Source organism: Gadus chalcogrammus, chromosome 1, assembly GCF_026213295.1.
Source record: "Gadus chalcogrammus isolate NIFS_2021 chromosome 1, NIFS_Gcha_1.0, whole genome shotgun sequence".
Taxonomy (NCBI): Eukaryota; Metazoa; Chordata; class Actinopteri; order Gadiformes; family Gadidae; genus Gadus; species Gadus chalcogrammus.
This window is the reverse complement of record NC_079412.1, coordinates 18,060,932-18,086,233: the sequence shown is the minus strand read 5'-3', so window position 1 is coordinate 18,086,233 and position 25,302 is coordinate 18,060,932. Positions and strand designations below refer to the sequence as shown.

Genomic DNA, 25,302 nt, shown 5'->3' with positions numbered 1-25,302 from the left:
TCACTCTTCCCCTTTCTTTATGACTCTCTCATCCATCTTCAACTGAATGAGAACCCCAGTCTCCTGTTTACATGTTTTAACGTGTGTGTGTGTGTGTTTGTGTTTGTTTGCGTGTGTGTTGTCATGTGTTTACACGTGTTTCATGCATTCTGTTGAATCTGACAGCACTGCTCTCTCTCTCTCTCTCTCTCTCTCTCTCTCTCTCTCTCTCTCTCTCTCTCTCTCTCTCTCTCTCTCTCTCTCTCTCTCTCCTGTGGGTTTCTTAACACGCAGGTGACCGACATGATGCAGAAAGCCCTCTTTGATTTCCTCAAGCACAGATTCGAGGGAAGGTCAGTGAGAACGAGGACATTCTGAGAGCGACGCTCCATCATCCTACAGCCTCCTACAACCCCACACACTCACAAATATGGACGCAGTGCATCACAGAGCGCTCCCTGCAGCTAGCTTACATTGTACTACTTTCCCTTTTTTTGCAGAATCTCTATCACGCGTGTGACCGCCGACCTGTCTCTGGCCAAGAGATCCGTCCTGAACAAAAGACCCATCATGGAACGAACCAACACGCGCTCCAACCTAGGTGAGCGTGCCAGACAGACTCCCCGAATCAAGCCATTGCAATGCTTAAGCACTGCCAGCTACTGGTGATCAAACGACTTGAACGTATGGGATGACTCCAATGCGTGCCCCATGCAGCTGAAGTCCAAAGTGAGATCGAGAGGATCTTTGAGCTGGCCAAGACGCTGCAGCTGGTGGTGCTGGATGCGGACACCATCAACCATCCCGCCCAGCTGGCCAAGACCTCCCTAGCCCCCATCATCGTCTACGTTAAAGTCTCCTCGCCAAAGGTACAGCTCCCCGCTCGTGGCGTGTGTTGCAGCGCTTGACCCTGTGTGGACTGAACCCGGTGGTTTAGGTGACCAGTAGACCGTCACAGGGTGGTGGGCAATGGCGGTGGTAAGCAACCTCGGCCTGGCCCTGGCCAGATCGCCACCCACATTGCTCATTATCATATCGGCTGGATTTTCATTGTCCCTCCTATTGAGCAGTGAGCATTTTGTTTTACCGTTGTCAAGGCAACATCTGGTCGATAGTTCTATTTGACCGTAAATGTTAGATTCGTAGCGCATTGATTTGGTTCAAAGGCAGAGAGGTGCCGGTTATTGAAAACGTGCGCACACCCTTCGGAATGTTATTGACCAATCAGGATCAAGTATTCAACAATGCTGTGGTGTAGATGATGTTCAGCCTCATCTGTGTTAAACGTTCAGGTGCTCCAGAGGCTGGTCAAGTCCAGAGGGAAGTCCCAGAGTAAACACTTGAATGTGCAGATGATGGCTGCGGACAAACTCTCTCAGTGCCCCCCTGTAAGTAACAAACTCTCCGATTATCTATCAATAATGAGTGTGAAAAGATGCCATAATGCCTTTGACACTGGTATTACGTAGGAAATGTTTGACGCCATTCTGGATGAGAACCAATTGGAAGATGCGTGCGAGCATCTAGCTGAATACCTGGAGGTCTACTGGCGTGCTACTCATCTCCCTGGAACCAGCCCCCTCAACCCCCTATTGGAGCAGAGTCTGATGATCCCGCCCTCCGCCATTTCCAGCCTACAGGTGAGTCAGCAGAGTAGAACCACAACAAACGCACCAATCAACCATCTGTAATGTGTTCCCCGCAGACCAGGAGGAAATAAGAAATCAAATGTAGATATGAAGGTAAACTATGAACTTGTGCTGCTGAAGCTATGCTTATCCAGAACTGTCTTGTGTGTAAAGTGTTGTCATTGTCCCTGCCTGCTCTTCCCATCTCAGATTGTCACCCCAGCGGTCATATTTTGTAACTGTCTTTGTCTCTGTCATCTCACCCATCCATCTTAAACATTTTTGCAGTTTTCTGAAACACAGGAATTAATTGAATGAGCGCTTGCACTGTGGGGGTGAGTAGTAGGGTTTATATGTTCACACACTTCCCAAACCCCAATGAGATCAATAATGATCAACCCTATCTCACCGCAGAGTTCATTCTCTGAAGTGAATACTAAAATATAATACACGATCGTACTTTGCATATCCAAACCCCCAGACTATTGCCAAATGGTAAATATTATCTCAGTTAAACTTGAATGTTCATTCACATGTCTCCAGTTGAAATGTACCCAATCCCAATCTAAAAGGACTAGGAATGACCTAGCCATCATGAGAATCAACCAGTAAATTTCCTGTCCAGTCATTAGCTTGTTCCATTACATAGCATAACATATGTAACATGAACCTTGTTAACATTAATATTAAAAAGGATTGTGTTGCACAGAGCCCTCAACGAATACTAATATGAATATGTTTCTCCTTTCTCCTTCTCCCCAATCCTTTCTCTTCATCCATGCCTTGATCGCCATGCCAACCGGCACAGAACCAGAACAAGAACCAGCCGCTGCCTCACGTGGGGGTGGGGCTGGAGGCGGAGCTTGTGGACGAGGTGAACTCCCCCCTGGAGCAGGACAGTCTGATGCCGTCCGACGAGGCCAGCGACTCTCTGTCCCGTGGGCACAGGGGCAGCCCGGGCCTCCGGGGGGAGGAGGAGGAGGAGGAGGAGGAGGAGGAGGAAGAGGAGGAGGAAGAGGAGGAGGAGTTTGAATCCCCGTGCCACGCCCACACATACAGGGACATGTACCCTCCCCGTCGCGGGCACACGGGCAACGCCCACAGTGCCAACGGACACGAGGCGCAGGACCGGCTGCTGCTGCAGCAACGGGACGCCGCGCAGAGGGGCCACAACCAGCGAAACGACCGGCAGCACAGCCGCCCCTGGCCCCGAGACAACTACTGACACCCCCAGGGAGGGCCCCGCCCGCCCCCAGATGAGTCCAGCACTCACCCTGACCCAAAGCCTCCCCAGGCCTTGATCCCTGACCCAAGGCCTCCGTGTTAACCTAACGAATGTGGGATCTGAGGCCCGTAGTCCTTAGGTTACAAAACAACCGGCTTAGGCCCTACTCTACCTGGAAGGGTAAAAGTACACCCAGAACCAGGCCCTGATACCTGAGAAACAAACCCCCTCTACACACAGCTGCCCGGTGTCTGATTCTGAGCAGGATTGGCGTTGATGCTTAACAAACATGATGTTTTGATCCCCCATTCTCGATCTGTGTTGATACTGTGGGAGTCCTGGGGCCCTTAAGCGGTCTCCTTCAGACAGTGTGAAGGGCCAAGGAAGGGGGTCAGGGTGTCTGGTCTCGACTCATGTCTCCCTCCTGTAGAATGTCTCATAATACACAGGCCTTAAGATTCGCAAGACATCGATGTATCTTTACTATTGCATGTATGAATATGGTTAATTTTAAGAACTATTTGCACATTGTCAGAAGAATAGGAAGCGAATGATCTATTTGGCTGGACAAAACACAAGTTAATGTCCACCGTTGACCCCGTTATAGGCAACAACGGTAGTGCATTTCAAAATGGTGTACATACAGGAATGGGAGCTTGGTTTTGTTTAATTGCTATTTTATTCATCTGTTTTTCGATGGATTTGATCCACACGAGACAGTTCATCGTTCCATAGTTTCATGCAGGACAGAGCCTCATTCTGGAGTTGGTTCAGTGTTTTGCATAGAGATATACTGTTTGAAGCTGCAGTACACTGCCGGTGTCACACACATCCAGATCATTGCTTGTCTCTGCTATGGCTCACGTATCATTCTTTAATATAACGCAACGGCGCAAGAAAAAAGAATGTAACCACCTACCGAGAAGGGAGTATTGTTTATCAATGAGCATAATGATTTTCAAAACGACCTGTTTACACAAACTTGCTATGGTTACTCGTGAATATTTGCACTACATCACATCTTCACAAATCCAGGCACATCACAAAGCGAATGTAAGACTGCATGACTTTGCACCTCCACCACTCCAACCACTACCACCTGTTGTCGCCAGGGCAACGGATTGTCTCGTGTGTAGATTGTTGTGACAAATCACTGATTGTAGCATCCATGTCCCGGAACTGTGTTGTCAGCACGACTCACCAGCGCAACTCTCCCCACCTCCCAACATGCGCTGCATGTCCGTCTCATGCCGCATCACACACGCGTGTACTGCAGTTTTACACAAAAGTATACAAGTGATCCGAGTTTCACTGAGGCACGCACACTAGAGGGAGTCCCTATGAAGTTCTTATTCAATCCCAGATCTGTGGGGTTTTAACTGCCAACTTCACAGCGCATCAGGGGTGCGTTCCTCTGTGTATGGCTGTGTTCCTCTCAGAGGACGTCGGACATGCTGTAGCAACTGTGACACGATGTCATCGCCGTTCCCAATCCCAGACCCCCCCCCCCCCCCAGATCAGTTCACGAGCCGTCTTGTCTGGGGGTCGGGCCACTTAAATGACCTCCCGGTGAATCGCTTCCACATCTCACAGGTATCTTGATCTCGTGTTCTGTATATTTTCAATATGAAGAAATGAAAAAAAAAAAATACTCACCGCATGAATGAAAAAAAAGAAAAAAAATACTATGCAAGTGTTGCATGAAATCTGATTGTTTCTTTTTGAAGATCTTATAAGTAATGCATTGATTTACTCTGTTTTGTCCTGCGGTGATGGCCTCGTCTTTTACGGCTTTTCACAAAAACACGGCACCTGCCCATCCCACCACTCGACACGTTCCCCTTCTCGATCCGACCCGTTTGAGATAATCCTGAGGGCATCTGGTACCTTCAAGGACCGCAGGGGTGTGCGTCCATCCCGAAGGTATTGTGTAGGTCGATGGAAAGACTAAATTGTAGTTGATGCACTTTTTAAACAATTCTAAACTAGTAGCCCTGTATTTCCTAACCCTGGTTATAAAATGTTTTTGACTTCTAATCAAATTATTTAATCAAACCCTGCATGAGTTAGTTCACTACTTAGATATTACCACTCGATTTTGCCAGATTATGTTTTTCAATGCGGACCAATTTAGTAATCGATAAGGAAAAGTTGAGGTTTTTCAATTTACCAAGCACAATTTGTACAAGGGTTACTATTTAGTTTCCTACGTCTTTTTTCCGTATGCAATACTAAGCCTAACAGCGAAAGACTTAAAACGCCTTAGAACATCTGGACATCCTCTTTTGTGTAAGTAGAAGAAAAAATATACAATTGCACTATTTTCTTTGGGACGATTGCTTTGTAATGCAATAACTGCACTAAATATAACCACGTTATCGACCAATTTTCCACTGCGTTTTTCACGCATCTTCCCTCGATCCAACATGTACAAACGAAAACATGTCCTGCCTGACGCTGTATAGAATGCTTTCTATTGGAAAATAGATTTACACAGCTAAGTGAAATACAATTTATGTGAAATAAACATGACATTTTATGTACTTTTAATGTTGTCCAACTCCTTTGTTTCACCGATACTCACAAGTGCTTTAACCCAAGCAGGACACAGCAGTGTGATTAAGAGGACACCGATCACTCCGCTTGCAGTATTCGTACGCATACCAATGTGACAAAATCCACCCGACAACACTTGAAAAGGTATTGGTCTCATCACACCATTTTAAAAAGAATAATAAAAAACACAACTTTTCTGGTCACAAATTGGTCTTGGGTGCTGCTTCTGAAAAATAGGAGACCATTAAATTCAGAGGGGTGAGATTGTACAAAATGGTTTACCTTTAAGGGAGAAAACTGCAGAGGGTGTCATTCACTGGACATCAACGTCTACAGTGATAGGATTTAAATACAAGCACATCGTATTAAAAGTATTTGCAGTAAGCGAATTGAGAGTTGTTTTTCTTCAAAACAGCACTACTTGCTACACCAGAAATAGCATTCCCCCCTGAGGTCAAGAGAAGATCTCCGTGCGTCAGCCCCCCGTGCGTCAGCCCTAAGCCCATGTATGAAGCCATTAGTGGTGAAGTCATGAAAACAAAACCATAGAGGCAGGGTATTGAACAACGGGACCAAAACGGCCCCTGTGCACTGGATTAACATGGGAGGGGGGGGGGGGGGGGGGAATCTGACTGCTGTGTCGACGTTAAAGGGTCTATCATGGTAACGAAACGAAACATCAATCTAGTGCAGCGGGGTCCAGTCTGGCGGCCCAGCCCTCAGGCTTAGGCGCTCTCCTCAGGCGAAGATGGTCTCCTCGCGGCGCTTCTTGGTGAGGATGGTGCCCGGCTTGTGCTGGGCGTCGGGGTGGTTGGTGAGCTCCGGCGGGCACGTGGACACGGGGCTCTCCATGATGGCCTGCTTCAGGTCGTAGAAGACCTGGGCGTCGTCCTTGGTCAGGAAGGTCATGGCCATGCCGCTCTTGCCCGCTCGGCCCGTACGTCCGATACGATGGATGTAGTCTGAGGGAGGGGGAACGAGGGTTCAAAGGTTCATCAGAAGGTTCATCAACTGTGAGCTTGTAGACACACTGTATGCAAAAGGTTCATAGCTGGTTTTCAGTCTAAAACTTAAAAATAGGACTATATATTTTAAAGGGAACTTTTAATGATAAATTGGGTTTATTTCCCCATTCAAAGCCGTTTTGATGATGTGGAGTATTAAAGTAATGCAGTAGATGATAGCCAAGTGAGAGACAGGGCCAGGCATGACCGTGCGTGGCTGAAGGAGGCGTACCTTCGATGTTCTTGGCCATGTCGTAGTTGAGCACCATGGACACGTCGTGGATGTCGATACCACGACCGGCCACGTCAGTGGCCACCAGGATGTCTTTGGCGCCGGCCTTCAGGTTGGACAGGGCAAACTCTCTCTGTTCCTGGCCCTTGCCACCGTGAAGTGTGCAAGCGTTGAACTGGGGAGAGGGAGGGTGGAGGAGAAACAGGGCGAGTGGATGAGTCCCCAGCGAGACGAGGCATATGAGGAGTCTGGATACGGTAGTATCTTTCACTACTGTATACCGATTCAAAAGCTAAAGCAGATTATTCATGCTACTGTTATCACAAATCTGCTGGAGGCCACAATGACTCATGACAGTGTTGAGCAAGTAGCACAACAATATCAATAAGAAGAATTTAATAAGAATAAAAAGACAAGGGAAAGATATCAGTGACCCCCAGTCCATGAATGCAGAAACACAGAGGAGACTTACTCCCATCTTCTCCAGAGACTTGGCCAGCACGTCGCAGCCCTTCTTCTGGTTGACGAAGATGATGATGGGCGGCTCGAAGCCGCGGTTCAGCACCTCCAACAGCTTCTTCCTGCACGGCACACAAACAACAACGGCGGAGACTCAGTCAGCCAATCCCCCACTCGGTACACAGAGTCGCGTTGTCCCCATGAGAACAACAGAGGTGAGGTCCATGAGGGATTGGGTGTGCGAGCTGTGTGAAGGCTTGGCTCTCCGTACCTCTTCTCTCCCTCGCCCATGAGCAGCACCTTCTGCTCCACCCTCTCGTGAGGTTTGCCCGCAGAGCCGATGTAGACCACGGCGGGGCGCCGCAGGTAGCTCCTGGCCAGCCGCTCCACCGCCGCGGGCATGGTGGCTGTGAACATGACCGTCTGCACCACACACACACACACATTTATCAGGAGAAGAACAAGCCAACAATGAAGGTAGAAGAAGGAGCCGTGAACAATGATAGTAGAAGAAGGGCCTTATTAGTCGAGCGTTCATCCTGGTTCTAGAGTTTAGAAGAAGATGAACCAGGATGAACGCTAGGTGACTGTGGCCCGAGTGAAAGCACTCGTTAGAGGAGAGTGAACCACATACTTGTCTGTATTTTCCTTTGCCGGACTCAAAGTTCATCATCATCTTCTCGGGGTCCTCTGCCTCGTCCGTGTCGGGCTTCTGGTTGGTCACGGGGATGTACTCCAGGATCTTCTGGACGTCGGGCTCAAAGCCCATGTCTATCATGCGGTCGGCCTCGTCCAGCACCACGTAGGTGCAGCGGCCCAGCACCAGGTAACGGTTCTCCAGCACGTCGATCAGACGACCCGGCGTGGCAATCACAATCTGGGGGGGGAGGGGCGTTGGTTAGATGGGCCCACGGGCGATTCCCTCCTGGAACGGGACCTCATCTGGGTTTCGCTTGGACATTTCACAAAACTGAAAACTCTACCCTAGAACCACAAAAGTGGGGTGCCTACTGTGAGTTGCCATCTCTCTTTTGGATATTATAAGATTCGATAGCAGACAGAACTGTAAACTGAAAATCCAAGAATGAACTGTCGGAAAAGGAGCAGGAAGAAGTAAACCACCTTACAAATTGGAATTACCTTACAATTCCATTTTTCGTTTGTAAGGCCATATTTTGTTTTAATCAACAAAAAAACAACTAATAATTGACAAATATTGTGCCACGTGCACCCACTCCGTCTCAAGCTAAACCCTTCTAATGCAATGCCCTCATTTCCCCAACAAACGCCGCTAACTACTCGGCTCGAGTGCGTGTGGTCCTCTCACCTCGCAGCCCATCCGCAGGCGGAAGCCCTGGTCCTCGCGGGAGATACCTCCGATCACGGCCACCGTCCGGATGCCCAGAGGCTTACCGAACTTTAGCGTCTCCTCCTCGATCTGCTGAGCCAGCTCACGGGTCGGGGCGAGGATGACCGCGTAGGGACCCTGGTCAGAGTCCTCGATCCTGAGAGGGAACGTTTAGAAGATGAGGAGGAGGGGCTGGGACGCCATTTGGATGCCGCCGTGGTGGTGTGCCGAGTGCATTGGAACAAAGCAATCACAAACAAGACTCGAGCAATATAGGCGGTAACCGAATAGAGAAAGCTTGGCGTCAGGTTATGGGATCATGCGGGAGAGGGGGGGGGGGGGGTCCTACCTGTCGATTTTGGGCAGGGTGGTGATCCATACCAGAAGAGGAATGAGGAAGGCGGCTGTTTTACCGCTACCCGTCTCGGCCACACCGATGATGTCACGGTTCTGTAAGCCAATGGGAATGGCCTGTCTCTGGATAGGAGTGGGATCCTGAATTTGGAGAAAAACCATATTACAAAACGACCGTCGGCATTGGTTCTCATAAAAGCAGGAAATGTCAAAGACTTCCAATAGTGGTAAGTCTGATAGATTGGGCTATGGCAGCGCCCTTGGAAATCAAAAATGGACTTGTAGCTTCCCAAACAATACCATTTTTTCAAGTGATCTGGCCATGTCAGGCTCTCCCAGTAACAAAGTATGTAAACCAGACCTTGTAGCCGCAGGCGTCGATGACCTCCACGATGTGCGGCGGCAGCGAGTACTCCTTCCAGTTCCGGATGGGGTTGGGGATCTTGCCGCCCTTGGTGGTGATGCTGTAGTCCTCCCTGAAGATACGCCAGTCCCTGTCCGTCATCTCCTCCAGCTTCTTCTGCACCCAGTGCCGGTCGTCCCAGCGCTGCTTGGCCTCCTTCTTACGAACCTTCTTCAGTCGGACCCTGAAGGATGGGAGAGGGAAAGAGGGGTGCTTTGAGTAATGAAACCGTGGCTGAGTTTGGATAGGATCTTGTTGATGCTTACCAAATGGCCAAGAAATAACAAGAAAAACTCGAGCAAAGTTTATTTTAATTCTAAAAGGGAAATTATAAAAACACAAGAGAATAGCGACGGTGCTTAATAAATATATATATATATATATATATACACAGTATAACTATAGTTGCTACTCACTCTTCTTGCTCCTTTTCCTCCAGCGTACGTCTCGTCTCCATCAGTTCACCGTAGAAATGGGATTGGTCCCTCTTCTGCTGCTTCAGGTCAATGCCGGCGATGTAGCCTCGACCGTACAGCTGCACGCTATGCTTCTCCTTGTAGCTATGGAAACAGAACACAAATGTACACAATCGTTTAATGTTCCGTGTCCTCAATACAACCTAGTCTTAGTCGGCCCAGTTGATGTACAGGGCGTAGCGGTGCCCATTGACTCACATGGGGTTGTAGTCGATGGAAGTGTCTTCGGAGGCGTCCCACTCAAAGACGAACTTCCTGTCGTTCAGGTGGCGCGTGCGTCTCCGCTTCTTGGTCCCGCCCAGGTAGCGCTCCTGATGGTAGACATTTTATAAAAAGGGTCAAACCTCTGCAAAAATGCCCAAAAATTCTAACACAGACATTTCCTCTTTTCGTGTTAAACACGAAATCAGTAGAAGCGAATAGGCTCCCTCCCCTCCGGCCCGACTAAAGCAACCGGTGAGCAGAACGAACAGGTAATGTCACCTTGATTGCTTGGAGTTCTTTCCCTTTGTCTTTCTCCTCTCTGATCTTCTGCCTGCCATCATCCTCGTCATTGCCGTTGCTCTCCCTCTCCATCCGTTCTCTCCTCTCTCGCCTCTCCCTCTCTTGCGGGTCCTCTGTGGTAAACAAACAACACAAAATATAAGTTGAATCGAAACAAACAATCTCTAACTATTAATTATTATGACATGACCGATGCCATGGCAACACATACCCATCATTTTCCTTCCTGTGTCCTGGAACACCCTTCTCTTCTTCCTCTCCTCATCTATCGTTTTCTTCTTCTCTTCCGTCTGTTGCTCTCTCCGTTTGATGGCCTCCGCCTCTCGCTCGGCCTTCGTCAGGAACTTGGGCTGAAGAGAGGAAGAGGGGTTAAGAAGAGAAGGAGTCAGGTCAAGGGTCAGGTACAAAGTAAAAGGGGAGGGTTTAAGCTGAAACGTTGCTGAGCTCCATTCACCTTTGCCTCGGCTTCCTCCTCAGCTTTCTTCTTGGCCAGGAGCTCCTCCAGCGAGAGAGGTTGGGCCTGATGGAATGAATAAAGCGATAAGGACAACTTGCGTTTTTTTTAGGATACATTTGTGATCAAAGTCAGAATATTCGCTGGCTATTTATGTTACCTTGTCTTTCTTCTTTTTCTCTTCATCTTCTTCTGTTTTTATATCTTTCTCCCTCTTAAGCCTAGCCTCTTTGGACTTTGGTGATAGACTCCTTAATTACAAAAATAACATCAACAATTGTATTAGCAATATTATCATTGATTTTTTAACCCAAAAAAACCAACAATGCAGCATTATGAATGAAGATAAATTCACAATCATTAAAAACACAGTCGTCCTGAGAGTTATCGTTGTACAGAGTTACAGACCTTGATTTCTTTGTTCGATCACGCCGGTGACCATCTTTCTCTCTGTCTTTTCGGGCACGGTCTCTCTCTTCGCGCTCCTTGCCCCTCTCCTGATCTTTCAACCGCCGGCCTCTGTAAAGAACAAGCAATTAAGGTGGTATGTTAAGAAGAGACAACATGTTGTTCACTGTCTTTGCAGGGTGGTCAGTCTTGTCACTTGTGTGGCTTTTATATACTTTTTTTTTTAAATATATATATATATATCTCTTTTATTTTAATAGTAGTACAGCAACCAACCTTTCTGGAGACTTTGAGCGATTTCGTTCCCTTGAACGATGTCTCTTACGTTCTCGAGAACGACTGCGTGGTTTTCTTTCTCTGTCCTTGACCGCCGCCGAGGTCTCGGCATCCTTCTTGTCGCTCGTATCACCCGCCATCTGAAAGCACCAAGTTACAATGATTTAAATGGCATTTACATCAAAAGCAACGCCAAGTTTGATACACTCAACGTGTCAATGTCGGGCCAGTCATAAAACTATCCGTAGTCAAAGTTACAATCAATTCAGACGAGAACAGCACTCGTTTTCTAATATCTTGTGATCTCAGCAAATTTTGGATCAATAACAATTACTCACTAATAATCGAATGAGCGAATTGATATGCAACGAGAAAACGTGTCTATTATGATTTCAAAAGTGGGGTTGCAGCACCCAAGTAGTTTGGTGCTGCACATTTGCTAACCAGTTAGCTAACAACACAACCCCTTATTTCATTCATGAAAAGGACACACAATCAAATAAATAGAAACCCATGGTATCGGCAATATGGAAGTGAGCTAGATATAAATGGGGTATAGTATTAGTAAAAGCTAAATCATACCGTAGAGTATTATCCAAAAATAATTGCGATTGGTATTCGTTTCAAGAGGACGCCATATTGTCCGGCACGAGTTCGCCAAAACAATTGGTGTGGGAATTGTAGTTTATAAAGGTCCTGGCAAAATGGTATTGAAACAATCTAAACTACATTCTCCATCAACCCAAAGTCACATCGTCAGGACCCACATTGTTTTGCATGCGAATAGCTAAATGCCTGTTCAAAATAAAATATTGCTTTCAGATTCCGTTTTCAGACGCAAGGGGGAAGAATTCTTAAGGTTTTTAACCTGTGTATGACTCCTCCATCTGCATCATTTTCTTTTGCAATAATACACCTCCCATCAACGTCACTGCATGTAATATTGATTCTCATCCTATTTTTTTCCCCTAATGATTGCACACTTGTTAACCCGCTCACGGGTGTGACGTGAGAGAGATAGAAATATCAAATAAACACAATTATAGTAAAAACGAGTCAATTGCTTTGCCACCTAAGAGATTATTTCTAAGGACATTTTATTCCGATCTAGTCTAGGAACACACACAATATGAACACAACATATTCTGGACAATTTATAACAAGAAAATCCAATTATAATAACACATTATAGGTTCCCTACTTATAACTAAGTATCTGGCCAATTTTGTTTGCCCTTATGAGTGTATAGCTGAAAATAATTGACCATGTATGGCCTACAAAAGGAAAGTCAAGATAATACCTATGACCAATTCCTATTTACCAAATTCAAGCCAGTCTTGTGTAATGTGGGAAGTTACCTAATTCTGACCAGGGTCGATTGGTAAAACCCAGATGGTAGACACCGGATGGTTTCTGACGCATTGTTCAAACATTGGTAGCATGACAGCTAAGATACAAATGTTTCTGATCATGGAATAGCAGGCCCAGAAACTGGTTTGCCAGGCATTGAGACTGGTTCACACAAATCATTCCATGTTGCGAAATGCAGCCTTTTCCAAGCATACCTCAAATATTGAAATCTCGTTGAAACCATTCTTCCCAAAATCCCTAGCCTAAAAACAATGATGTGTCCCAGTCTCCCACGATGCCAAGCAACTGTCTGAGTAAACAGCTAGCAGATACCCAATCCCTGACGTGGCCCTGGGGTGTGCCAACTGGGAAACATGGGCATAATGAGTTTGAGGGGGGAGGGAGGGGAGGGAGGGGAGGGAGGGGAGGGAGTGGGATGCAGGATGTTGAGGAAGAAGGTGGTTTGGAGTGGGGTGAGGAACGTGTATGTGTGTGTGCGGTTGTTTGTGTGTGTGTGTGTGTGTGTGTGTGTGTGTGTGTGTGTGTGTGTGTGTGTGTGTGTGTGTGTGTGTGTGTGTGTGTGTGTGTGTGTGTGTGTTGGAAGGTGTGTACGATTGTGTTTGTCAGTGTGTGTGTGTGTGTGTGTGTGTGTGTGTGTGTGTGTGTGTGTGTGTGTGAGTCTAAGTGTGTGTTTGTAAGTGTGCATCCCTGCGTGTGTGTGTGTGTGTGTGTGTGTATTTGCTTGTGTATGTGTGCATGTGTGTGTGTCCATATGTGCGTGTCTGCGTGCGTGTGTGTCCGAGTGTGGGTGTTTGTGTTTGTGTGTGACTTGCCAGGTAACAGTGGAGTCCGGATCAAACCCAGCAGAGGCTTACGAGGAGCTGCTGTTCCAAAGGTCTGAGAATGTGAACAGGTCCAGGAGTAACACACAATCACAGCAGAACAGATCCAGACCAGGAGTAACACACAATCACAGCAGAACAGGTCCAGGAGTAACACACAATCACAGCAGAACAGGTCCAGGAGTAACACACAATCACAGCAGAACAGGTCCAGGAGTAACACACAATCACAGCAGAACAGATCCAGACCAGGAGTAACACACAATCACAGCAGAACAGGTCCAGGAGTAACACACAATCACAGCAGAACAGGTCCAGGAGTAACACACAATCACAGCAGAACAGGTCCAGGTGTAACACACAATCACAGCAGAACAGATCCAGACCAGGAGTAACACACAATCACAGCAGAACAGGTCCAGGTGTAACACACAATCACAGCAGAACAGGTCCAGACCAGGAGTAACACACAATCACAGCAGAACAGGTCCAGGTGTAACACACAATCACAGCAGAACAGGTCCAGGAGTAACACACAATCACAGCAGAACAGGTCCAGGAGTAACACACAAGCACAGCAGAACAGGTCCAGGAGTAACACACAATCACAGCAGAACAGGTCCAGGAGTAACACACAATCACAGCAGAACATGTACAGATTCATGCTTGGCGGATTGGAATCTCATGGGACAAATATTGCAGAATTGAGAGTCTGTTTTTTTTCTTGTAAAGATGTATAGCACAGCATAACATAAATATGCAGATAATCTATTCCACAACATATGTAAATGATCTATGCAGGCTATACTCATCATTTCAGTTACATACGTTAATGCTTTGTATAACCCTCAGGGTACAGGTCTATACAAGTGCTGTGTCTGTTGCAGGACATGGCTTGCCTCAGCCTGTTATATTAATGAGATGAATCAAGGAGGGCAAAAAAATGATTACCACAGAAGAATTTCCATTTTATTTAAAATACATAATTGGGGACTGTTATTAGCGGTTAGTTAGTGGAGTACCAAGGCTAGAACAATTAAGATTTATAAAAAAAATGCAGCTGTAGGGAATTTTGATTATTCATTTTAAATGCATAAAATCCACAAAATAAGTAAGTACCCACAATTTGATATAATTGCGGCATTTGCATATTAAAAACAGATGTGGAGATACAACTGTAGATCAAATGAGTGAATGCATGGTACATGTGTAGTAGCTTTCATAGGGACTGCCAATCGGATCTGAGACAGGTTGCAGATAACCAGTATATTATTTCATCGACTCTTCGCATTCACCTCAACACCCACAGAGCAAACCTATGATGGAGTCAGTTCAGCTGAGAAAAGCCCAGTATATATGTGTGCGTGTGTGTGTGTGTGTGTGTGTGTGTGTGTTTTTGTGCACGCTTCAGTGTGTTGCATGGATGTGTGTGTGTAGGCGTGTAGGTGTCTGTGTGCGAGTGTGTGTATGTGTGCATGTATGCATGTGTGTGTGTGTGTGTTTATGTTTGGATGTGTGTACATGTCAGTGTGTTGCATACATGAGTATTTCGGGTGTGTGCGTGTGTTTCTCAGTCTACAGGTAGCTCATCAGTAATCAGAGAGCATAGCATCGCTAGCCTCAACCCTGCGCACCCACCCTGCCTGGCAGTGCGGCTCTATGCCTTGACAGGCTTCAGTAATGTGTGTCCATTTATCCAAGACACAGCAAAATATTTGCACAGCCACGACTATATGTGTTACCCAATATGTAATGCGTATCGGTATGCATCAGCCAAATTTCCCGTCTAAGATTAATAAACTCCATCTTATCTGTATCTCCCCCTTCTAGGCAGAATTTCATCTTGACTCACTCAAATTGAATGATTGAACGTTGAGTAAGACAATCAATCACCACTATTTCCCCACCAAACGATTGGTAACAACAGCAACAAAAAGACAAAGGAAAGACCAACGTAGGCCGATGCACAATCTAGGCCCTGATGACCTGAGGCCAGTGTTCTGTTGACCTTTGCCTTCTGAGGATAAGGACCCTGCTGCCCCCAGCCGTATCTGCACTCGAAGTCTGATAGCGCAGGAATGTGGAGCACTCGGATCCTCTGTCTACGTCATGTTATGAATAAATGAGACTTCAAGGGACTAATAAGGGGAGATTACGGACAACATGAAGTCAAAGCAATTCTAATCATGGTAGTGTAATGATTGGTTCAATGAAGAAATGTAAAACATAAATACATATATTTATATATACATTTCTATCATTAAAGTATACATATGTATGTGCAATATTTCATTTCAGTGTATTGAGTATGTGTATATTGTAATGAGTAATGAGTATGAGAGTATGTGATGTTATCTGAGCGTCTTTGTCTGGGTTGTTGTGTGTGAATATTGTTCTCGCGATGTGTCTGCATAACGGATTAGGAAAAATAAATACAATTACTTGAATACAGATCTAAAGAGTAGCAGATTTAATCGAATAAACCAACAGTGTAGGAGGGTATAATTTGATGCCCTTTTGAATTTTTTTGTCTTCAGATAATAAAGACTGCAGTACTCTGCTGCAAACAAAGGTTTTCACCTCTGGCTCATGGCAAACAAAAGCATTGCCTGTGTGCAGTTTTTATATTGTGGAGAATTTGAACAGGATTTTCTATGCTTAACATACAACATGGCGAACACACACATTCACGCATGTAAATTCAATGCGTTTTTGTGTGTCTGTGTGTGTATGTGTGTGTGTGTGTGTGTGTGTGTGTGTGTGTGTGTGTGTGTGTGTGTGTGTGTGTGTGTGTGTGTGTGTGTGTGTGTGTGTGTGTGTGTGTGTGCGCGCGCGTGTGTGTGTGTGTGTGTGTGTGTGTGTGTGTGTGTGTGTGTGTGTGTGTGTGTGTGTGTGTGCGTGTGTGTGTGTGTGTGTGTTTCTGTGTGTGTGTGTGTGTGTTTCTGTGTGTGTGTGTGTGTGTGTGTGTGTGTGTGTGTGTGTGTGTGTGTGTGTGTGTGTGTGTGTGTGTGTGTGTGTGTGTGTGTGTGTGTGTGTGTGTGTGTGTGTGTGTGTTGGCATGAGCATGTCCATGTCTTTAAGGGTTTGTGTGTGTGCCTTGCCTATGTGCCTGTGTCGATGTCTATGTCTGTGTACCATACAGTATTATTAGCTTATTCTGGAGGTAGTGTCGTTCCCCTGGGCCTGTCTGTATGTCAGGGACATTATATCCACCGGCTCTGCCTACACACCAAGCCACAAGCATCCAATTATAGCCCCAACAAATAAGGGCTAAAGGTTGTGTGACAGCAAGCCAGGCTTGGCGGCCAGTATAACAGGGAAATTGTTTTTGTTTGCTTAATAGATTATCCGATGGGCAAGGAGATTGTCCTGAACGTGTTTTCTTTGACCTTGGTCATAGTGGCTATTTGGAACGGTTGCGGAGGATATCAGTTAGACGTCCTTCCGCATAATATCAGACATCCCTGCAAAGGGGCAACCTTGGATTTTATTAATGTTTTCGGCACAAGATGTCCTGGTCATTCTTTTGCCAAGTGATAAAAAATGCACTTAACATGATTTCTAGTATTCATTGATCATATTAAAGGATGATTTGGTTACTTGTTTTGTTAAAATATGTCTCATTTTAAACATATCCCAAATCCCAAATCCCTAAGAAAATATTTGTTATATTTAATGCAGCTACAAGGGAAACATGTCAATCAGAAATAAAACATTGGAAATATTTATTATCATTATAAAGCAATGTATTACAACCATAACCAATGGAGGATTCAATCAGTATACAATGATCCACAATACTTTTGTTTCGTTATTAGGCTTCTTTCCCATCTTTCCATAGTCAAGTATCACATGGAAGGATATAAATATATATACAGAAAGACACTTATACTCTTAAAGACATGATATGGGAGGGCATTTTTGACATCAGCATGAGGACTCTTCCGTGAATAGTTTACTTAAAGGTTCCATTCCATACAATAATGAAACCAAAACTGTAACTAAGGACAAAAAAAGGTCAGGAGTGTAAGATGTAAATAAGACAGTGAAAGTGTGGCTTTTTTTTAAATAGTTGCTTTTCAAAAAAGCCACATTCTTACTGTCTTATTCCTGTAGACATGGCGTCTTCTAAAACACATTGAGAATTTCAAAGAGTGGTGTGTTTTTAAATGGGTAACCTTCAGTGTGGAGTAAGAAAACCAATGAGAAAGCCATCTTCCTCTGTCTATTTAGAGAGGAACCATGCTCACACCCGCCCCTGTGCACTGTGTTGCTAGGCAACACATTCAATACCAGTGATCTGTATATCTACGGAAAACTGGGCTTCAGTGCAAACCTACGAATCATCATGTCTTCAATTAGATGAGCTGCCATCAACTCCAAATCCCAGAAGACTAAAGTGAATAGAAAAACGACATCAATAACACTAAACACTTAAAGACAGCCACAAACAACAGACACCCTGTGAAGGCTTTGTTAAGACAGAATACGTACACATATGGATAAAAAAATAATAATAACAGGACCAGCCTGTTGACATGCTTGAACTAGACGATCCTGCCAGCTAAGCTCAACCACTGAATGTAAACATGTTGAAAGGGGAAATTTATATTTTTGATTAAGTTCAGAAGTTGCTCTTTGTTCGGTTCAAAATGAAATTAACATTATAAAAAGTTTTTTGTTTTTTTTGGCATAATCCAAAATGCCCTCAAAACAAACTATTGTATACAGTTAAGAACAGGAAACAGCATGTTGACTCATTCGTCCATTTCCATCCTCAATTCACTTTTAATCAAACACCCTTCGGACTCGACCCCTGACTCTCGGTCTCTGCTGACTCCTTTGACTTCCGATAAGAAATGTGTTCAACCAGACCTGTTTTCAACTCCTGATCCCACATCAAGGCAGCCTATCACTTACAGACAGTAAACAAATTCCTCACATCTTCTTCAGCCTTGATCAACCAAATAAACAAACACCCAAACCTCATCATTGAAGTCATGAAGTCCACTCATAAAGTGCATACTGTGCTCTCTCTTCAGAGCCATGAAAAAAGTCTTCCAAATGTTTGAAAGAAAATATCGCGGTTACCAGAGACAACACATTGATCGACCATTAGCAACCTGCATATCGTCTCCCCCCAACCCCAAAAAACCCTTTCAAAACTTTTTGGGTCTCACATAAAACTTCTCAACCCCACCACAACGGCCCGTCACCCCCTGGACCCTTGCCCCTGTTCTTTGATCCTTCCCAAGCGTCCCGCCGTCGCTACATGATGGCGCAGCCCTTGGCCTTGTCCTTGTTCTTGAAGGCGGAGGCCAGGAGGCCCGTGCTGTTGGACAGCCGCAGCAGCCTCTTGGAGAGCCGGCTCACCGGGCTGGCCCTGGGGGCCGGCGGCAGCCTGTTCATGCACGCCAACGCCGCCGAGCGGAACGCACTGTGGACGCTCTTCTCCGACGTGAAGGCGGAGCACTCCAGGAAGGCCTCGGCTCCCAGCTGTCTGGCCAGGGAGGCGCCCTGCGTGGAGACAGGGGAGGGAGTCAGAGGGCGCTGAAGCCATAAGACGTACGCGGTGGATTAACCGGGTGCGACGCGTGTCATCGATGTTACATTGAAATCCCACAAAAGCTCACCTGCTCGTGGGAGACGGGTATGTGTTTGCCGTGGGACAGCTCCGTCAGCGTGCACACGTCGCTGCGCAGGTCCGTCTTACAGCCGATCAGAAGGATCCGCGTGCTGGGGCAGAAGTCCAGGATCTCTGCCTTCCACTACGAGACGGAACAAGACAAGGTTCCTTAAACTATTAGGCACTGTAGCTGGGGGAAAAAAGTAACACCTTGATTGGTATGTATTGGTATGAACATGTATTGCCGTTATGTATAATCATTTACAGTCAGATTATTATTTACTCCCTTGATTTTTTCTTCTCTTATTTTCCTAAAGAAATATGAAACTGAAACCAGAATGCTAAAAAAAGAAACAGCCTAGCCTACGGCAGGAGGAACGTGTTAATCACTGAGTGAACGTAACGCCGTCTACCTTCTTCAGTGTGCCGTCCACTGAGTCCGGACGGCTGGTGTCAAAACACAGCAGCACTGCGTCGGAGTCACTGTAGCACAATGGCCGGACGTTGTCGTAGTACGGAGAGCCTGCGTGGACACATGATAGGAGACAAATATTTCAATACAAGCAGGTCCAAATAGGTCCTTCGCAATGCTAAGGTGCCAAGAGAGGCACTTTGATCTCTCAAAAAAATACCTAACATTCACTATGACTGATGATTTAGGGGACACAAAAGACAATTGAGGGCCACGTGGCACCTCAGCCCTCGCACCTCTGTTCACCTGACTCATTGCGGTTGCAGTCATGTGAGCTAATAATTAGGTAATGGTGGTTTTACATGTAAGGGGAATTCCCTGGACGACTCAGTGGCTAAAAATACACAGCAGGATGTCTGCCCTTTATTGTTTTTTCCCACCAATCGAATCCCATAACACACACACAGACACACACACACACACACACACACACACACACACACACACACACACACACACACACACACACACACACACACACACACACACACACACACACACCCTACAATTGTGTTTCCTACTCCTGTCACTTGGGAGTGTTAGGGAAGTTTCCCTTTGTTTTCCTTGTTTAGCGACAACGGATACAATATAGACTTAGCGACAACGGATACAATATAGACGTTTGAGGCAGGATTACATGTTGAACAATGGTGGTTTTAACGGAAGCACAAATCATAAGTTCATTTATATCTGAGGAGTAACAGGTGTACTGCCAGTGCCATCCATTTCCCAACAACTAGTACTGTGTTTTAGAGTAAAACCTAGGAAACTAATATTAATTATTTCAGACTTATTCAATTATTATTTCAGAAGATATTGCCCACATGGTCACAGAGTGATACAAGATGATACATGATATCATGTAATAAATCAGAAACAATGTGGGGGAACCATCGTTTTAGGACCTATCACCTCCCACTCATGTCCTGCTACCGCCTGGACACGACACACGCCAACACACACCGACACACACCGACACACACACACACACACACACACACACAGACAGCCGCTGGGTATTTAGTTGAACAAACATGTTGATTCAAGCAGATTGCCCTTGCTACCACAATAGGCCAGAGATATGAGGAGTCATGCTCAGCTCTACCACGGAAACCCATTAATAGACTGCTAATGTTAATTAGGGAAATACAGTCACCTTTTTACATAGGAACAAACAGATAAGATCTGCGGTATTTGACTTAGCCCTTCAGAAGACTTGTGGGTCACTAGGTGCCTACAGGATCACCACTTACACAACATATTACACTGACTTGCTTCTTGCAAGCAGCACACAATATTGCACAGCCAGGCAACTCAAAATCCTCTTTTAAAAATGTTAATATTTCTGAAGAAATGTTTTCCCTGGCGAGAGATGACTCTGGGAGAGTCAATAAAGTATTTTTACATTCCGGTTGACATAACGCAGCAAGGAGGTCAGCTTCTTTCTCTTGGCTTACCACATACAGTAGGTCAGCGTCACATACACACACGCACACATTTACACACACACACACACACACACACACACACACACACACACACACACACACACACACACACACACACACACACACACACACACACACACACACACACACACACACACACACACACACACACACAAAACCAAAAGCACACATACACAATACCAAACTGACACACATTTACACCTGCATACACAAACCATCTCTCACACAGACACACACACACACACACACACACACACACACACACACACACACACACACACACACACACACACACACACACACACACACACAAACACACACACACACACACACACACACACACACACACACACACACACACACACACACACACACACACACACACACACACACACACACACACACACACACACACACACACACACACACACACACTTGATCCACACACTTGATCCACCTCCTGTCCGTCCAAGGCAACCCCATCTTTCTGCTGTGAAGCAACCCCCCTGATAGAAGCCAATTGGCACTGCTGAACTTCCTCCCCTCAGAGTGAGAGCAGGCGAGGGCTGTTATGAAACAGAGCCATCTCCAGTCATTACAACCACACTATTAGCAGGCCTATCGATTTGGCTTACATGTGTCTTTCTGCATTACAAAGGTAGGAAGTATAGGATCTCTACTTATAATTACAGATAGTGATTATTGACGTTTGTGATTGGTGTTGGTTGACCACCTGGCTCTGAGCAGCTATTTGGGACAATGGTTGATAATAACTCTTCCTTATCTGTGTGTCTGACCACTAGGCCCGAGGGAGGGCTGTATTTTACCGGAGCTGAACATAAAATAAGATTGTCCTGTATTCAAAGTGTGGGGATAGTTTACTTAATGAAGTGACAATGTAAAAGGGCAGACAATTAACTGTCTGTGTACTGTTTTTGCAATGAATTATAGATTTTTGAGTGAATTATTTGCTACCTGGACCGGCAACTAGCCGTTGCATTCCTTATCATAGTACTTCTCTCATTACTTCTGAGGCTAAAGACAGAAGGATTGGAGCATTTATAACGACTAGATCAAATATGCCGTACAAGACTCCTAGTAACTGCGATTTCGAGCAGAACATGAATAGTATCACACTCTCACTATTCCACGGTTTCTAATATAAAATGGATGTAAAAACATCCTTACTTGAGTGTATAACCACTTATAACCTACAAAATCATCGAAATACATAACCAATTCCTTGCTTTGTAGCATAGCACCAACATCAAACAGGTTTAGGTGTGTAACTACTGAGGTATTTCAGACGTGTTCCTCTGGATTGTCAATAAAGAGAAACAGCTGCCGCTGGGTCTGCCAGCCTGGCTCCCAAGGGGCAGTAAAACAGGATCAACAGATAGTCGTCTCTGTAGGACAGTAACAACATCAACCATTTAGGAGAGGAATGCCAGTCACACAATGGCCAGATAAACAGCCATTCACAGCTGTAAAGCATCTCTGCCGGTACCATTCTTCTCACAGGTGTTTTGGAAACACACAACTGCCCCAGCTTATTATATAGGCCTACATGTTGAACCGCCTGATGTCTACTTTACACCTTGATGAAAGTACATGGATCATGCAGAGAGGCGTGTAAGATGAAAGGAGATCAACAAAGCCTCAGTCCACCCATGTGGTATAAGGTTTTAGAGAGCAGAGACAGACGGGTGAGGAATGCAGGTCTACTAACTAAAGGGTGAGCAGACGCACCTGACGTGTCCCAGAGGCTGAGCTCCACGCGCTGTTCTTCAAGCTGCAGGCTGGCTGTGTAGTTTTCAAATACTGTAGGGACGTAGGTCTGAGGACATGAGACAGATACAGAATTGTCTGGTTAGATTAGATTGGAAAGAATAACCTTTTAAAAAGGTGAGGACCATGGATTATTTTATGTATGCATACATCGGCGCATACATACATACAAACATGCATAGTACACATACATACATACATACATACATACATACATACATACATACATACATACATACATACATACATACATACATACATACATACATACATACATACATACATACATACATACATACATACATACATACATACATACACATACATACATACATACTTACATACAAACATACATACATACGTACACAACATAAACAACATAAAACCTTGAAACTGAAATTGGTTATATACGTTAATGTAATGGCAATAGTACCTAGGTCACCAGTCTCTTTGTAAGATATATAAACAAGAATGCATCTTTCTATAGCTTGCATTACAGTTGCAGTTGTAGTTTTCCAATGACCAAAACACATACCTCTGGGTAGCAATCCTTTGCAAAGACTTGTAACATCGCTGTTTTACCACACTGAACATCCCCGACAAGAACAAGTTTGCATCTCGCAACACAAGGCTGTGTTATAAGTATTTTTTCCTTCATCGTGTTGACAATATTGACTGCGCGAAAACAAATTGAGATATATTTTAAGTCCACAATCACAAACTTTGAAGACGCTCTTCGCATAAAGTAAGTTATAAGCCAGCAGCGGAACAGCTCTGCGCGTCAGAGGTGAACGTCTCTGAGTGTCTGAGAGCGTCTCTGAAGAACTTTATACCGCAGCGTCAGCCAATGAGATGCGAGGAAAACACCCGATCGTCAGCGGAAGATAGGGAGGACATCGGGGGCATCCACATGAGTGCATCAGCCTTGGACCCTGTATTAGCCAAAATAACGCTGTGTATAATTGTATACCATGCACGAATTCTGAAGTTTGTTCACATTTCGGTCAAAGACAATTAATAAACAGAGTATGGTAATGACATGTATGTTTATGATATTAATCAATTTATAAGCTTGTTACAGTGTAACAAATGGTCTAGCAGCGGCAGAAAATTCTAATAACCAAAAACTCTCAACTCTAACTCTCAATTCTAAAAACTAATAACTAATCAGTGCGGTATGTGAGTCTAACGAAGACAGAGGTTGATATACGATTTGGTCTACCAAGGTTATCTTGGCTGGGAATAGGCTATGTGTAGGCCTTAAGGCCTAATCAAAAAATCAAGAGCAGAAAATGTATTACACTGTTTGTCCTGAAGCAAAATGATTTGCATAATTCAGTCAACATATGGTTGAAAGGTCTTACATTATGTAAATGATGGTGCGATAAGCATGGGCTCATACATAAAGGGTCATAATAATATGAACAACAACAATTTATAGGCCTACATTAATTGAATAGGACTATAATGATATCTATTAAGACTTTAAAAACTTTTTACCCTTTGATAAGACCATCACCGGGAAATACCGTGTTTTATTTCTGGTATTGCTGTTCCGATAACATTTGGCGTGCGTTGTGTTTAAGGAAGCCAACCCAAGAACTGTAAATCATGAGGCCCTGAAGTTGTATTGTAATGTAGTAGAACTTCTGAGTGACACCGCCATCTACTGGTGAAAAATAAACAGTATTGTTACCACAAAACTGTGACCTAGATGGTCATATCATATTGGTTATCTGCAATGGGCCATACAAGTTTGTTTTGGTATGTTGTCAACGTAAAATAAAATACCAATTTATTTTACTTATCTGCCAACTCAGGAATTATCTAGGTCTACTATCGGCCTATATCTAGAATGTACTTCAGACGATTTAAAAAAGCCAACAAATCTATCTGTGGCTTATCAGTCAATTAGTTGAATGTTAAAGTGACAACATCACAGATTGTTATCTGAATAAATGACGGTTTAACAAACCTTACAGACTGATCAAGATTGTATCTTATGTTATTACACCTTTTTATTTACTGCTGTAACACCTGAATTCCACTCACAGAATAATAGTGTGTCTTATCCCATACAAATTGACAAAGCTCCTGTGCGTTTTGTTAATTTTCATGAGTGTATTGAAAATATAGTTCAAAACAATTAGCATTGGAACGGTGTGAAACATTTAATATTAAACAAATAGAAACAGTTCCCCAACACACCCTAACCTTGAGAAGTGTTAGTAAACGGGAATATTATTCTCAGATCACCCGATATGCGAAAAATGCACAATGAAAGTATGTTTTATATAACAACTTGTGGTGGGGTGGAGGTGGGAAGTCGTCTACTGGAGAGTGAGAGATCTAATGGAGGTCCACAACTCACTCCTGACACTGAAAGGATAATAATGAAGAGAATAATTAAGTTAAACGAGCCCATAAGAGATAGATGAGGTAGGCCTAC

The 25,302-nt window shown here is 44.8% G+C and overlaps 3 protein-coding genes across 3 annotated transcripts in view; 1 reads left to right on the top strand and 2 right to left on the bottom strand.

The window, feature by feature from the left end:
* The window catches only part of LOC130385242 (voltage-dependent L-type calcium channel subunit beta-3-like), a 15,184-nt gene extending 9,820 nt beyond the window's left edge, over positions 1-5,364 (top strand). Inside the window, exons 9-14 of the mRNA XM_056593663.1 lie at positions 274-332; positions 480-580; positions 697-848; positions 1,272-1,367; positions 1,449-1,619; positions 2,416-5,364. Of these exons, the coding sequence (XP_056449638.1) occupies positions 274-332; positions 480-580; positions 697-848; positions 1,272-1,367; positions 1,449-1,619; positions 2,416-2,832 (996 nt within the window). The 3' untranslated portion in view covers positions 2,833-5,364. The remainder of the gene's footprint in view (positions 1-273; positions 333-479; positions 581-696; positions 849-1,271; positions 1,368-1,448; positions 1,620-2,415) is intronic.
* Positions 4,662-11,969, bottom strand: ddx23 (DEAD (Asp-Glu-Ala-Asp) box polypeptide 23). The gene is made up of 17 exons (XM_056593651.1): positions 11,889-11,969; positions 11,307-11,446; positions 11,031-11,141; positions 10,783-10,873; positions 10,623-10,688; positions 10,380-10,518; positions 10,148-10,281; positions 9,863-9,975; positions 9,605-9,748; positions 9,147-9,372; positions 8,781-8,926; positions 8,411-8,588; positions 7,718-7,960; positions 7,355-7,506; positions 7,097-7,205; positions 6,625-6,799; positions 4,662-6,350 (listed from the first exon to the last, which is right to left on the bottom strand). The coding sequence occupies exons 2-17, from the start codon at positions 11,444-11,446 to the stop codon at positions 6,127-6,129; spliced, it is 2,391 nt and encodes a 796-aa protein (XP_056449626.1). The 5' UTR covers positions 11,889-11,969; the 3' UTR covers positions 4,662-6,126.
* Positions 11,970-16,709: 4,740 nt separating this feature from the next.
* Positions 16,710-24,428, bottom strand: LOC130385226 (rho-related GTP-binding protein Rho6-like). Its single transcript, XM_056593638.1, has 6 exons — positions 24,354-24,428; positions 23,389-23,785; positions 22,815-22,902; positions 19,538-19,647; positions 19,132-19,266; positions 16,710-19,015 (listed from the first exon to the last, which is right to left on the bottom strand). Exons 2-6 carry the CDS (start codon positions 23,593-23,595, stop codon positions 18,767-18,769), a joined length of 789 nt encoding a protein of 262 aa, XP_056449613.1. The 5' UTR covers positions 23,596-23,785; positions 24,354-24,428; the 3' UTR covers positions 16,710-18,766.
* Between the last annotated feature and the right edge of the window lie 874 nt (positions 24,429-25,302).